General features: G+C 42.2%; 1 protein-coding gene across 1 annotated transcript; it reads left to right on the top strand.

Annotated features, from left to right (window-relative positions):
- The first annotated feature begins 958 nt into the window (after positions 1-958).
- Positions 959-13,699, top strand: slc25a48 (solute carrier family 25 member 48). Its single transcript, XM_063492754.1, has 7 exons — positions 959-1,776; positions 4,249-4,292; positions 4,856-4,927; positions 6,175-6,427; positions 8,228-8,518; positions 11,204-11,337; positions 12,260-13,699. The coding sequence occupies exons 1-7, from the start codon at positions 1,722-1,724 to the stop codon at positions 12,362-12,364; spliced, it is 954 nt and encodes a 317-aa protein (XP_063348824.1). The 5' UTR covers positions 959-1,721; the 3' UTR covers positions 12,365-13,699.
- The last annotated feature ends 449 nt before the right edge of the window (positions 13,700-14,148 follow it).

A 14,148-nucleotide genomic window follows, 5' to 3' on the forward strand; every position in this document is an offset into this window, starting at 1 on the left:
AGGAAAACACGAATACCACCCTTTTAAATGGTAACTGTAACGGAATACAGTTACTCATATTTTGTATTTTAAATACGTAACAGCTGTATATTGTTGGGTCTGTTCCCACAAACCCCGCTAGTTCTAGAGACTTATTCATCACGAAAGAAAAACAAGGCAACAGCGTTCGATCGATTACTTGCGCAAGGGAGGCCTCATCTGTGTCCAGCACGAAAATGACCCCAAATCCGGCCTCCTCTCGCTGCCTTTTATTGAGAGACAGTTCACACAAAACACAGCAAAGCAACGCCCACATTGTTCTAAGGCATTATATGTATATGTGTGAACTTCTGTATGTAGGTAAGAATGTGTGTGTGTGTGTGTTACCTCCTGCTGACCAAAGGGTCGTAAACGCAGGAAGTTTACATCAAAAGAAGCAGATCTTCCAGATAGGATGTATCTGCAATAAAACCTCCCCCAGCACAAAGTGGTTAGAGGTGGTTAGGATCAAAGGAATGGCTTTGATCCTACTGCTTGAACTAAGACTGTACAAATTTAAGAAACACAATGGCAACATTCAACAATTAGACCTAACATATATGTATTCCGTTACTCCCCAGCACTGGTCACAATCAGCCAAGGTTTCGGGTGAGCCAGCTGTGAAACCTAGCCCCACCCTATCATGTGACTTCTTGAGGTCAATATATTGTTATATGATTTGAGGATCCTTACCTTATAGTATAAAGTTCATTGAGGTGACTGTTGTTGATGCCACAAAAATAAAACTGAAATGATATTCATAAGCAGTTTGTGTAACTGCAGTCTTCAATTTGTAACCCAGGGGTGGGGGAACTCCAGGCTTCAAGGGCCGGTGTCCTGCAGATTTTAGATGTGTCCTTGATCCAGCACCGCTCATTTAAATGGCTAAATTACCTCCTCAACATGTCTTGAAGTTCTCCAGAGGCCTTGTAATGAACTAATCATTTGATTCAGGTGTGTTGAACCAGGGTGAGATCTAAAACCTGCACGACACCGGCCCTTGGGGGCTGGAATTCCCCACCCCTGTTGTAACCCTTCTCGTTTTTAAAGAAATCAGATCTTCATCAAAAACATGTTCTCTTTATTATTATTTTTTTTAACTTTTCCCATCAGCAGACAATTTTTATCCAGCTCAGTCTGTTTGAATGCAGCTTTGTTTCACAGCTGTGTCACTGATCACACTCCACCATTCACATATATGAAGTGTATAGAAGATCAATATAAGCACAGCTGCTTTAATTACATTCATGATGATCATTTTACAGCACATACAGGAAGTTACTTTTTCTTGTCGGTCTATAAAGATGAACGCTCTTTAAGAGTTTTACTCTGATTGGACAGGCTGAAGTGAAGAGTTCAGTAGGAGAAAGGTCAAAGTGTGTAGCGGTATCTGTTTTTCTGCTCAGCTTTCCTCCTCATGGCTCATTTCCATCCCGGCCTCTCTATAGGCCGCATTGCTTTGGAGAGCTCACTCCTGATTGGCCAGCAGAACGGCCTCGCAGATTCATGCTTTGCTCCGATTGGTTGCTAGTGACAACTCCCGGAGTTACCTTCTATAAGCCGGTTTTTTCCCTTCTTGTGAAAAAAGTCTGGGCCGTTACATGATCAGCGGGAGCCGGCAGCAGTAAGTGTTCTGTCCCGTGGAGAGCGCGCAGACTGTGAGTTTACTCGCGTGGGGCGCGCAGAGCAGCTCCGAGTGGAAGATGCAGACCTCCAAAAGTTTCCGCGTGGATGATTTCATCGCAGGATGGATCGCAGGTGAGTTCCTCAGTCAGACACTCCGTCAATGCGTGTTTTCAGTGGATCTTTATGGGGTGTGTGGGGGCGAACTGAAGAGGGCATGGGTGGGAGGTGGAGGGAGGCTCAACAGCGCGTTTGTTTGGGTCCAGTGAGCTTCACACAGAGCTCCACAGACACGCACAATCCTCCGTTGTTGTACAGTAAAAACACGTTTTTCAGGGGAAAAAAGGTCATGAGCTCCGCGTGCATCCTCATCCAGATAAACAATGGAGGCTCTGCGCAGACTCCCACCCCCACCCGAACCCCTCATGTTCCCACAGTGAGGAGCAGGCTCACCGCCTCCGTTTACTCGGAAAGCTGCTCGCTGAATGCTCTCTCCCCTCGGTCAGTCTACAGGATTCAGTCTGCGCACGTTTTTATTCTAAGGGCAAAAATTCGCTTTTTCCAAGCTTAATGCGAGCTGTGTCAGGGCTAGCCGCTAGGGGCGCTGTGTCAGGCTTCATTTTAGTTGCACAAACAATCAGAGGTAGGTCTTTTCTCTGACAGCATGACGTCTGCTTATTGGTCGTGAGCCATTTTCAAATGAAAATATGAAACCCGCAAAATATGTACGACTAATAACACTTTTATAAAACTCAAATATTTAAAGCTCAGATGATTAATTAAAGTATCAACAAGTGAAGAGAAGAGTTCAAACTTTTCTGGGGGGCGGGCAACTGCACGGCACAGATTTTATTTTAATTATTCTATGAAACTGAAATTATAAAAAGATGAAAAACAAATTAAAACCTGACATATAAAAAACAAAAAAGCACATAAAGCCCTGTAAAAACACATTATCTGTTTAAGCTGTCATATAGTGATATTTTAAATCCCAGCTGTGCTACAAAACACAGAAAAACCCTCACATTGTTAATATTCAGCAAGTCTGGTTTGGATGGGAATTAGCTCCAGCTGAAAAGCTAAGACAGTCTCTGAGCTTATTAATTAATTTTGATAAGCTTTATTTTGCAATGTAAAGCCATGCTGCCAGTTGGACATTGCATTATTATGATGTCAGAGTCACAGCCGTGGAGCTTTTGCAGTCACAAAGAAGATTACACAACGAGCTGATGCCGAAAATCTATGTAGACCTACTTCTTTTCTCCAAATGTTCAGCTGAAGCGGTAGCAGTGATCCTATCAATAAAAGCTTTTTGGAGGCCGATGATGAACTCAGAAAGACCCCACAAGTTTGGTTCAAGTGCAGGACTTCTAATCTGATTTTAAACTACAGTGTCCAGGGGCGCATCGCATTTTTCTGTCATCACCAAGAATTCACGTTTTTTGGCTGCTTTGCAAAATGCAATTAAATTTAAATTTAAAAAAAAGAAGAAGAATAGAAAGCTAGAAATAGACCTTAAAGAATATCTCACAGATTTCCCTGAATGTTATAAAATGTTAAGAAACGTGTGCGGCCTCATTTGCAGCTTCACTTTGTGTTTCACTGCCTTCACAGCAAAGGTGAACTGAAGTTTTTTTTTAAAAAAATATATAAATTTTGCAGGGTTACACTGCTAACAAAGCACTCCACAATTCAATATGAAATCACTGTGATTTTTAATATTTGCAATATGCCCACCAACCTTCCAGTTCTATAGGAGTATAACCAGAATACAAGCAGCTGGCAGCCAGTTGAGTCGAGTCCCCTGAAGTTGTGCTCGATGATAAAGACTCTTTCAGATTGGTGGCAGCAAGCTGTCAGTCTGTTTGCATTCATAAATTAGACAGTATTTAAAAACCTTTAAAAATCCAGTCAGACTGTGACTGTTTGCAGAAAGGTTTTCTTCTATTGGCCCACCTGTGCCGTCACCATGTGATCTAAGTCTTGCTCAGTGTGCAACACCTTCAAGCTGTGGGTAATTATTTAGTCTCCACACTGCAGTTGGTCACAGAATGTGGAATAATCATGAGGTAGCTTCATCAAGCATTGTGTGGATGGTTTTGATGTAATGTTACGTTTGCTCTGCTTCCCGATGGCGGTGCGTGCGGCAAGCCTTCTTGTTTTTTTTTTTATTGATATTTGGTGTCCCTGCATCGATACAATATCACCACACAAAATACTGCAGTACTATGCAGTATCAGTTTTCCCCGCACTTCATGTAACTTTATGAAGTCACTGAATACTAACAGAAATTCTGTGGCCATGCACTCCTGGTTTTTATCTGGGCAACAACTGAGCGAGATCCTGTGGCATGTATGTTGTGTGTGTGTTTGATACCCACGCATGCACACACACAGTAGCTCGCATTCCCCCCTGTGATGGGTGCTCATTTGAAATAAACTTTAAGCCCTGACTGCAAACATATGCAGGTCTGATGTCCTGCAGTTAAAACAGTTTAAGACGCTTTAGTTTTTCGCTGAGACGCGTTGCCTTTCAGCATGTTGGTTATGAGTAAAACTCTTGAGATTTTTGTGCTTCATTCCTCTTTTCTTTCTGTTTTGGCTGCAGGAGCTTCCAGTGTGGTCGTTGGCCATCCGCTGGATACAGTAAAGGTATGTCAGACCTCTGGAATCATTTTACTGGAGCATTCCTCCACCTTTGTCACTGCAGTGTGCGTACTGTAGCGTTGTAGCTGTTGTAAAAACGGACAAGCCTGCAGCTCATCAAGTCATATACACTCTGTTGCACATTCTTTTGGGCCATTCCTTTTTATTTACGTCCTTATCCATCCTACAAATCAGGATCTGTGTTTGTATGACACACAGAGTCAATTCAGCATTTCTTCCCTATAATCATAATTGAATCGATGTTTTGATGTCACATATTTCTTTTGCCAAAAAGAATTTAGTATGTGTAGCAGCTAAGGAAGGAAGCATTTATCAGAAATGATCTGAATGTGCTTAAAACCATTGTGAGTGTTATGAACTGTCTTCAGTCAGAGATGTGTGCAGTGACTCCAAGGTGAAAAGCCTGAATATTTTTGTCCAACAAACTCCAAAATAAGAAATCTGAAAACCTATGTTTCACATTCGGGGGAAAAAAAACCCCATATCAACTTTATTTATTCCTCATATGGAAATTGCTTGTTTAAATAAAGTCAGTGGCACTGTTTCAGACTCGGCTCCAGGCAGGGAAGGGCTACAAAAACACTCTGCACTGCATCCTCACCATCTACAGGAAGGAAACGGTAAACATTCAAACTTCTTCTCTTTCCTCCATTTCTGCATCGCTCCAAACAGTATAAACGGTAATAAGTTATCTGACATGCTTTGAAAATATGCTTTTCATGTGTTTATGGTCTAAGGCTCAGATAAGATAAGTAACGATGGTTCAGGGTGTTTACATGGCTGCTGGTGTCCGGGTTTGGACTGTATTCAGGATAGGAGGGCTACATGGAACTGCTTCTGCATCTCTAATTTTACACGATCACTGCTAGTCACCACGTCTGGCTATTGTATGCTGTTTGCAGGTTTGCAGATACAAAGCCACCATACTGAAACAGTTAGGTTTCCTTGCTTTCTTCTATCATAATCACCCTGCAGTATATTTAACCAAATGCTTTGTTGGCTCTGTTGTGTGTTTCACTTGGCTGAAGCTATGGCAGTACAAATGCTGGGCAGCAGTCAGAAACTTGGATGTATTGTATCTGTCCCAGTTTTTTTCCACACCACTCCGGTCAGTACGTGAGAGTCCCTCAGAGCCAGGGTTAGGACAGATTTATAAGATCTGGACACAAAATGTGGTCCTTCAGTGCCTGATCAGAACTACAGCACTCATATCTAAGAACGAGTTAATCATTTCATCATAGATTGGACCTAAAACCACGTTCAGCTCAGAGCCAGCACTGCACAATATGCAAACATCCACAGTCATTCTGTCGCTTTAAGTTGTTTCCACAGCTCCCAGTCGCTTTATTTCTCCTGTGACCCAGTTTCCCAGCTGGATGCTTTAAACTGGACCTTTTGTTTACCACCACCCTGAAAAGCTTAAACCAGCTGAGTGATGATAGCAGCTTATTTTACAGAAAAATAATACATTTAGGTGAGGCTAAATATGTGCAAAAGGTTGAATTTAAGCTGCATCTATCGGTTTTATCTCTTTGGGGTGTCATATGATAAGAAGTTTTCGGTGTGTCCGTTACAAATCACAGGCCTGCTGCTCTCAGAGGTCACATGATTTATTCAGCTATGTTTTATTCCCAGCATACGTCTCCCCAGACTGTAACCGCCTCCTCAGGTTGGCCCGAGGAAAGGTTTCCATACTATTTGGAAGCAGCTGCACCCCGTATTTAATTCTGTGCATGTCATCAGTGTAAACGCCTCACTTACAGTTCTTTACTGTTCCCTCCACACTTTTCCTGCTTTTACCCGTGCATATGTATGTTTTTTCACATGTTGTGCTGACCTTCTTCCTTCCCTCTCGACTCTTTTTCAGGTCACAGGATTCTTTAAGGGCATGTCTTTCCCCCTGGCCAGCATCACGGTCTACAACTCGGCCGTGTTTGGCTTCTTCAGTAACACTCAAAGACTCATAAGCAATTATCGCTATGGTGACGGGCGGCATCCCTGCAGCATGTTGGACCTGACCATGGCCAGCATGCTGACCGGACTGATGTCCGTGAGCCTGGGAGCTCCGGTGGATTTGGTTAAGATCAGACTGCAAATGCAGACGCAGATGGTTCTAGCAGGTAATGTGGGGTTCACTTTTTTCAGGTCGGGACTTTTTGTTTTTGTTCTTTAGCCTTGAAAAAAAAGTTTTGCTGTTTTTAACTTCTCTAAGATTTTGGCCCCTAGACAGCACACGCCCAGATAAACAGCAGTCTTGTCAGCATAGTAACAACTTTGTCCCAGAATACACCTCTGTCAGAGGAAGCTCAAATAACGGCTCATTCTTTTCTAAAATTTCAAAAAGAACAAGTTGACTAAGGATCACATCAAAGAGAGTTAAGCTGTGCCCTTTCTGCTCGTTAATTACTGGCCAGCCACAAACTGCCATGTGGCGTTCATCAGATGACATTAATACATGAAATGCTGACACAGCTCCAGCTTCTGTTCTGCAATGTTTCCTTCTTATCACATCATGAACTTTTGGGGATACAAAGTTCTCGCCGAGCTGCTGTCTTTGATAGTCACACTTCACCAGCTGGTTGCAGAATTGTTGCCAGCAGGATTACTTTTTTTCTTTTTTTTTAAATAGCTTACCTCCCTGTGTATTTATTATCTAAATCAGGAATATATTGGCCAGACATTGGAGCAAGACTTATCTAGACTGAGTGTCACGGTAACATAGCCTCAGAACTCAATATGAATATGTCCTGATGACACAGACATCAAAACATGCTGCAGAAATCATTTCCGCTCGTGTCATCTTTTCCATAACTACATGCTGATATTCACTGATACACAAAATAACATTACAGCATCTATAAGTGTATCAGGATGTTTGGCAGCATATGGTAAATATTAATAAAGAACGTTTAATATGAAAGTGGCCATAAACAGCTGCCAGAGAGGTAACTGTTCATCTAAGACCGAGATCTGAGGAGCTGAGCCATTAGAAGAACACAGTTTCCCTTCAGTTCTACTTATTAACTCTTTATCCCTCATATGCACCAATGCAGTGCTGGTAGAGGGTCCTGGTCTTTAAGTGTGCTGTCATATTGTGTACAGAGATTTTCTTTTCTAACAAAATCTAATTTTTCTGTGTTTGTAGCATTTTTAGGACCTTTGAATGATGGATTAAAGGACTAAATGTCAATTTTCTCCACAGTTAGGAACCCCTTTCTTGCATGAATATAAAGTCTGTCGTTATATTGTTTCTTGGTCTTGTGATGTCTGGCCCGCGTCTTTCTGTTAAACAATAAAATAATAAAGCCGAGCACAGAGTGATTCCAGTCAGACATTTATAGCTTTCTACATGTTTACAGTGTTTGGCAGGCTCATACCTCTTCCACCGGTCACTGGGATTAATCACATTTCTTTCATTATCTTCCTCAGTGATACTTTGGACTTGACTTTGAATAGAGCTGACTCTTTTATGATGGAGCAAAGTGTCAGCGAGTTCAGCCAGGGTCAGGAAACCGTTTCACTGTAAACTCAGCATTACGTACTGCAATTAGCACGACTGACTTACTGAGCCCGATACTTGGTATGATCACCGTCACTAAAACAGAAAGTCATTTCACTCTAATGTAAAAGGACTGCTACATATTAACGGTATTGTGTTTGTCGGTTGGTTCTTTTCCACGTGATATGGAAAGACTCAAGCACCTTCCTGTGTTTCAGACACCAACGTTTTTGGACTGTGAGAAAGAAACAAAAAAGTTTGAAAAACGTTCTGCTGAGACTGAAAATCCCCTGAAGTTGAAACACCTTTGCTTAAAGTTCCCAGAGACGAGGACACGGAGAGGAGAACAAACTGGATGAAGCAGATCCCTAACTAACCTGCTCACTGACTTCACTCTCATATATTTTTGTTTTTTAAACAGAGAACCTCCACCTTGCGGGCAACATGTCGAATGGCACCAACATCCGTCTGCGCTCCGTCAGCATTCCCAGCCAGCAGCAGCTGTACCGAGGGCCCATCCACTGCATCAGCAGCATCCTGCAGACCGAGGGCCTCCAGGGGCTGTACAGAGGAGCCGGAGCCATGATTCTGAGGGACGTACCTGGATACACGCTCTACTTCATCCCTTACGCCATCTTCTGCGACCTGCTGAGGCCGGACGACACTTCGAGCCTACATCCATGTTCCATCTGGCTGGCAGGAGGACTGGCAGGTAAATGTCACCAAAACAAAGTTTCCTCTGATATTTTCAGTGTCATTAGCGTTGTTTGAGTTATTGGTGACTTTGGACATCAGTTTAATTTATGCTTGTAGGCACAGACCTGTGAGTCAGATGTACAGGAAAACATTTGTGGAAGTTCTTTCCTCGTCCACTCACAGCTGAGCCCGCTGAGGTGGATGATGGGTCACTGTGCACCAAATTAACAACAAAGGAGAAAAGGAGTGAACAGACAGCTGGCCGTACTCAAAGTGCTGATTCTGGGTCTTTGGGAGGAAGCTGACGACTTTGTTAGCTACTGTGTGTCCTAACATTAACCTGTGATGTCAATGCAGCAGTTCTGACCCTTTAACGAGGGGCGTGGCAACGCTGTCCTGAAGAGCAGCGTGTTGAGTCAGTGCTAACATGGAGGGTAATGAAGTGCGTGTTTCTGATTAAAGTGGCAGTTTCAATTTGAGCCTGACTGGACTGGATGTGATGTGGCAGCGCTGCAGCGGTAGAAGAATTAGACGAGCCTTAGGTGCACAGTCAGAGCACAATTAAACCTGCTATTAAAACCTTTGTCATTTATTTAAGGTTTTATTTCAGAGTCCGACACGTTTGAAAATGTTTTAAGACCTTCACACACCCTGAAGTGTCTGCCTTAACCTTAACATAACCTTGTTCTTCAGAGCTGTCCTTCTGTTAGTAATGAACCAGAGCGGGTCGATGTCAGCTGAACATGTGAGAATAAAAGCGAATAGATCATAAGGTTTTCTTCTTTCTTTTTTTTTGCTAAAACCTCTTTATATTTCTCTACTTGTATCAGTTACAGTTACACTGGCAGAACCTCACAGCGATAATAAAAGTTAATTATTAATAAGATATAAGTAAACGCTTCCGCTGATGCCAGTCGGCATTAAACCAAACTGTTGCACAACCAGAGCCAGCAGTAACCCCCAATTACAAGGAATTTGGCAAGAAATCAAGAACTTCTGAACGATGGCCAGAAATCACTCTGGGTCTGTCAGATGGGACTAGAACACGGACAAACCAGTAATTCCATTAAGTGATAAATCTTTGAGTATGTTACCTTTTGTTTTTTTTCCTTCTATCCTATCAGCGTTGTAGAAGCCGATTCTTGACAGTTGTTGTTTTTTTGTTTTTTTTTCTTCAGGTTTATGAACTGATAGACTCAGATGAAACTGTACTGTAGAACAACAGCTGACACTGTTTTCTTTTCTTATATAAAATGACAGAAAACACAAAGTCTGAGATATTTTGAGTTTGGGGTCAGATCAGTGCTATTATTGATACTTATTGATCAATACTTTTACATAATTAAGTCACTGTAGCATCTATTCAGTGTCCAAAAAAACTAAAGTTGCACATTACCTTTGCCTTCGCTCCTCTGATTCAGTTATTGATGAAACGTCGCAGCTGTTCAGTTGTGTCTTATTTTGTAACAATTCATGACACTGAGGCTAAAATGTGATGAAGTCCTTTTTAAACTTGGTTCAAGCTGTAATGTTCACACTGTTAACGAGGTATGAACTGGAACGGCCTCAAAAATGTGGAGAATCGTTGCCTTCGACAGTTTGGCTGTAAATAGGTCACTGTTATTATTCGGTTCAGAGGGTTTGGGGATAAAATCCAGACATAAAGGTAGCTTTGTTTTTTCAGTACCTTTATTTTTCCTTTACTTTCCTCTGCTGACACACATCATTGTCCTGCTGTGTCCCAGACCTTCTGCTCTGTACATAAACACCAGTATTGATCCGAGCAGGTCAGACGGAGCTGTGGGTGGTTTCTGTTTGTCTGACCGGCCTCTGAATGACGTCCGTGGGCTGTTATTAACCTGGCGAAGACTCTACATGTGACCTTATCTTTGTTCATTTGTAGGTTCCACAGAACTGCAATGGCAAGAAATCAATATGAGCAAACACATCTGAGACCAATCAAGTTCTGGCTGGTGCAAACGGATGCATAGAGTCGGAGGGGAGCGAGCTCTGTGTGTGCTGTGGGTCAAGAGTGAAGACCATAGGCTGGAGTTTCAGGGTTGTTTGGTCTCAGAGGTTAAAGCAGGCTCCACATGCAGACCAGCCAGCTGTGAACATCTGACTGAGTGAAAAATGTAGCGCGAGAGCTTCAGTCAGCTGGACGGCATAAATCTGAAATGCTGCCATGTTTAGCCTCCCATTAGGCCTGAATCTGTCGTAGTTGAACTAAAACTCGGACAATATCCTGATGATTTTTCCTCCAAACCTTCAACAATGAGTTACAGTAAATGTTTTAATTATGTTCTGTACGTCTTAAAGTCTAAATGACCCTTAAAAACTCATGTATCAGCTGATGTCAAGTCATTTCCTCTTTACTGCTGGCTGTCTGAGTGAATCTATTACAGACTTTATAGGGAGCGCCTGAATGCAGCATGTGAAGTTTGTGCTGAGCCCTGTAATCCTCATTTAAAGATCCTCATTTATGGCAAACTCCCTAAAAGGTTCCAGAAGCTGAACTGTGATCTTTGGTCCTACACAAAAAAATGACAAAATCTCAGTATCAGAGGAGACTTTCACAGTCTGAGATTTTGTTATGTGTTTGCTCTAGTCCTTGTTTGGTTCCATATGTGACTTCCACCTGGTTTAGAGTCCTTGCACCATGACATCAGCAGAAAGTTCAGAGCTCTCTCCTCTTTCTCAGGGTCCATTTCCTGGGTCACAGCCACACCAGCCGACGTGGTAAAGAGTCGAATGCAGGCTGATGCTCAGCTGCAGAGGAAGTACAAGGGAATTTTACACTGCATCATCCACAGCTACAAGACAGAGGGAGTACAGGTGAGTAATGACTTCAACCAGCCAAAACTATAAGAACACTGTTTTTAAGCACCTCGATCTGGCTCCACACAAACAGCAAAAACACCATGCAAACTCAGCTACCCGCTGTGTTTGGACACTTAGCTGTGTCCATGTGAGCTTTGTATCTGAGGATCCAGCAGAGCACACAAGTTACCGCAGCTTGAACACTGAAGCTTCTGCCTGAAGAATTCAACCAAGATGCACAAAGTTTGTCCATCAGAGACACTGTAGTACCGATCTCAGGGCTTCCTGAATGAATGTTGTGTGTGCTTGGGTCAACATGTTTTCCCTGAAATCCTATGAATATCTATTTAAAAAAAAAATAATATTATGATATATGATAACTGCAGTAATTATCAGTATTGTTAGTTTAGGGCAGCTGTGGCAACAAACCTTACTTTGGGTGGTGGTCTAATAATTTTGCTAAGACCTGCACAGGATGAAAAAGTGAAACTCCTTGTCGTAAAAAATATCCTCTTATAAAATGAAACGGGCTACATGCTGCAGAAAACCTTATGTGGGGTTATGTCAGGTCAGCATTTGCCACACGGCTGGTGTCCTGGCCTGAGACGAGCAAATGTTGCATCTGTGTGTCCGACCCGTGCTGTTCATGATGTCAAAGGTTGAAAACTGTAGACAAGCTATCGCAGTGTCCAGAAATCGGGAGGGGTCAGGTTCTGAGAAAGTAAACTGGACTGTTGATGTGAACAGAGGTCAGTGAGTCGGGTTACTACAGGCCAGCGTCCCCAAAGCAAAATCAACGTAACACTGCGGTCTGTGGGCTGTGTTCACCTTCACTCGTGTTTCCTGTCAGCACGGCACCAAAGATCTGGAAGGATAACAGATGCGTGTAGACAGTTTAACATATTTAATTCCAACTTTCTCTTTTTTCAATGTTCAGGTGTTCTTTAGGGGAGCATCAGTGAACGCCATCCGAGGCTTCCCGATGAGCTCCACCATGTTCCTGACCTATGAACTCTCTCTGCGGTTCTTCAGGGGTCTTTAGGACACATTTTACTAATTAAAGGAGTCACACTGAGTTACTTGGAAAATGAGCACAAAGCAAATAGAGCCCAGCGTCTCTGAGACGAGAGACCGGTGACAGTGTAAGTCATCTGATCAAACCTTTAGCTCACAGTCACACAGACAGTTTTATCACACCGGTGGCCAGCGATGTTACGCAATGCTGCTCTAGTTATTCAGAGATTAAAGATTTTAGTGTTGGTGCTGCAGAGTGCTTGTGTGGAGCTATTTTTATAGTTTTCTAAATTGGATCAGTTTCAGGTGAATTGCAATGATTGGTCAAATCAGAAAGTATCTTCTTGTTATGTGTAGTATAATAGTTGAATGAAATATAAATGTTAGCATGACGAAGCCATCGGGAGACAAATGATGATTTTGATGTCAGGATTTTACTGAAGTTGAATTTTTCTTTGCTGCATATTTACCAAAGAACTCTGTGCGTTCCTCCGAGGTTTGTTTTTGGGGCAAGTCTGAACTTCCTGTGAAAAAGACGGTCAGTATGGAGGTGATGTGCACAGTAATATTGTGTTATTACACAGTAGCGCACTGTTAGCATGTGATTGGTGATCTGTAGGGAAAAGAAAGGAAGTCCGGTGATGAGGAGTAAAACTGACATAGATGTCATGTGTAGGCATCAGTGCGTAATGTTTCATACTGAATATGATCAGCTAAATGATTTTTAAACAGATCTCATGTATAACTTAGCTATTTCACTTTGTAACCTCCACATGTAGAAGTGTTTGTCTGGCCTTTATATGCTGCACTTTATCTCAGAGAGATAAGCTCAATTGACCAAGTCAATGTGAAAAGATGAGTTTGACATTTTCAACACAAGCAGAGGGTCAACATATTCGTTACCTCTTAGTTGTAGGTTTACTTTATGAACTGGATGTACCTTACATATATTCAAAATGATAAAACAGATCATTTTAATGAGTTTTAGATGTTCTTTCTTCTGCTCTCTCGTTCTGTACTTTAAAATCCCGTTTATGTTGAAAATTGCACATCCACAGAGTCATAACATGAAATGTTGCCTTCCATGCGGACTGTATGTGTCGCACATTAACGTCCTCTTGTACATTTGTTTGTGTGTTTCTTATATTAAGAAAAGTGAGTTTTACAAGTTTATAATTAAACCTCCTGCTAACAAACTTTCCACAGACTGCAGTTAAAAGCTTTGGAGTTTCGCTCTGAAGTCAGATTAAAATTATAACAGGATTGATTGTTTTTAAAACCCTGACATGTAAATATGTGTAAATATGCTCGCTGCCATTCCACATGACAGGGAGCCAGAAATTTCTTATTGTACATAAATAAAAACTTTTAATCACACTGCTCTCCTTTTCTGAATCGGCTCTTCTCAGAATAATGTGACATTCATGTGACTTGTCATGTGACAGCTCGTCTACTTAGAGATAATGGCCTGCTGTCAGATAAACACTCCGTGATGTCGACACGTGCTACGAGAGCTGATTTTTCGTGTCATATCTGAGGCCTAAAGCGAAGACTCTGGCTTCAGTAGAATTGCAGACAGGCGTTGACCTTCTGCCTGCAGTCGGCTGATAAGAACCTGGAGCTCTGAAGTCACTCTCATAACTACAGTGAAAGCTGTTTGTTGTTTTCACCTGAACTTCCCTCTGAGAGCTCACAGCACCCACTAGAGGGAAGCATCTAGCAACACAACTCAATGACGCTGCTATTCGCACAAATCTTCCCACGATGCACTGAGTGTTTCTTCTTCTTAATCTGTGGCTCTCTTCCACAGCG

Source organism: Pelmatolapia mariae, linkage group LG2 (genome assembly GCF_036321145.2).
Source record: "Pelmatolapia mariae isolate MD_Pm_ZW linkage group LG2, Pm_UMD_F_2, whole genome shotgun sequence".
Classification (NCBI taxonomy): Eukaryota; Metazoa; Chordata; class Actinopteri; order Cichliformes; family Cichlidae; genus Pelmatolapia; species Pelmatolapia mariae.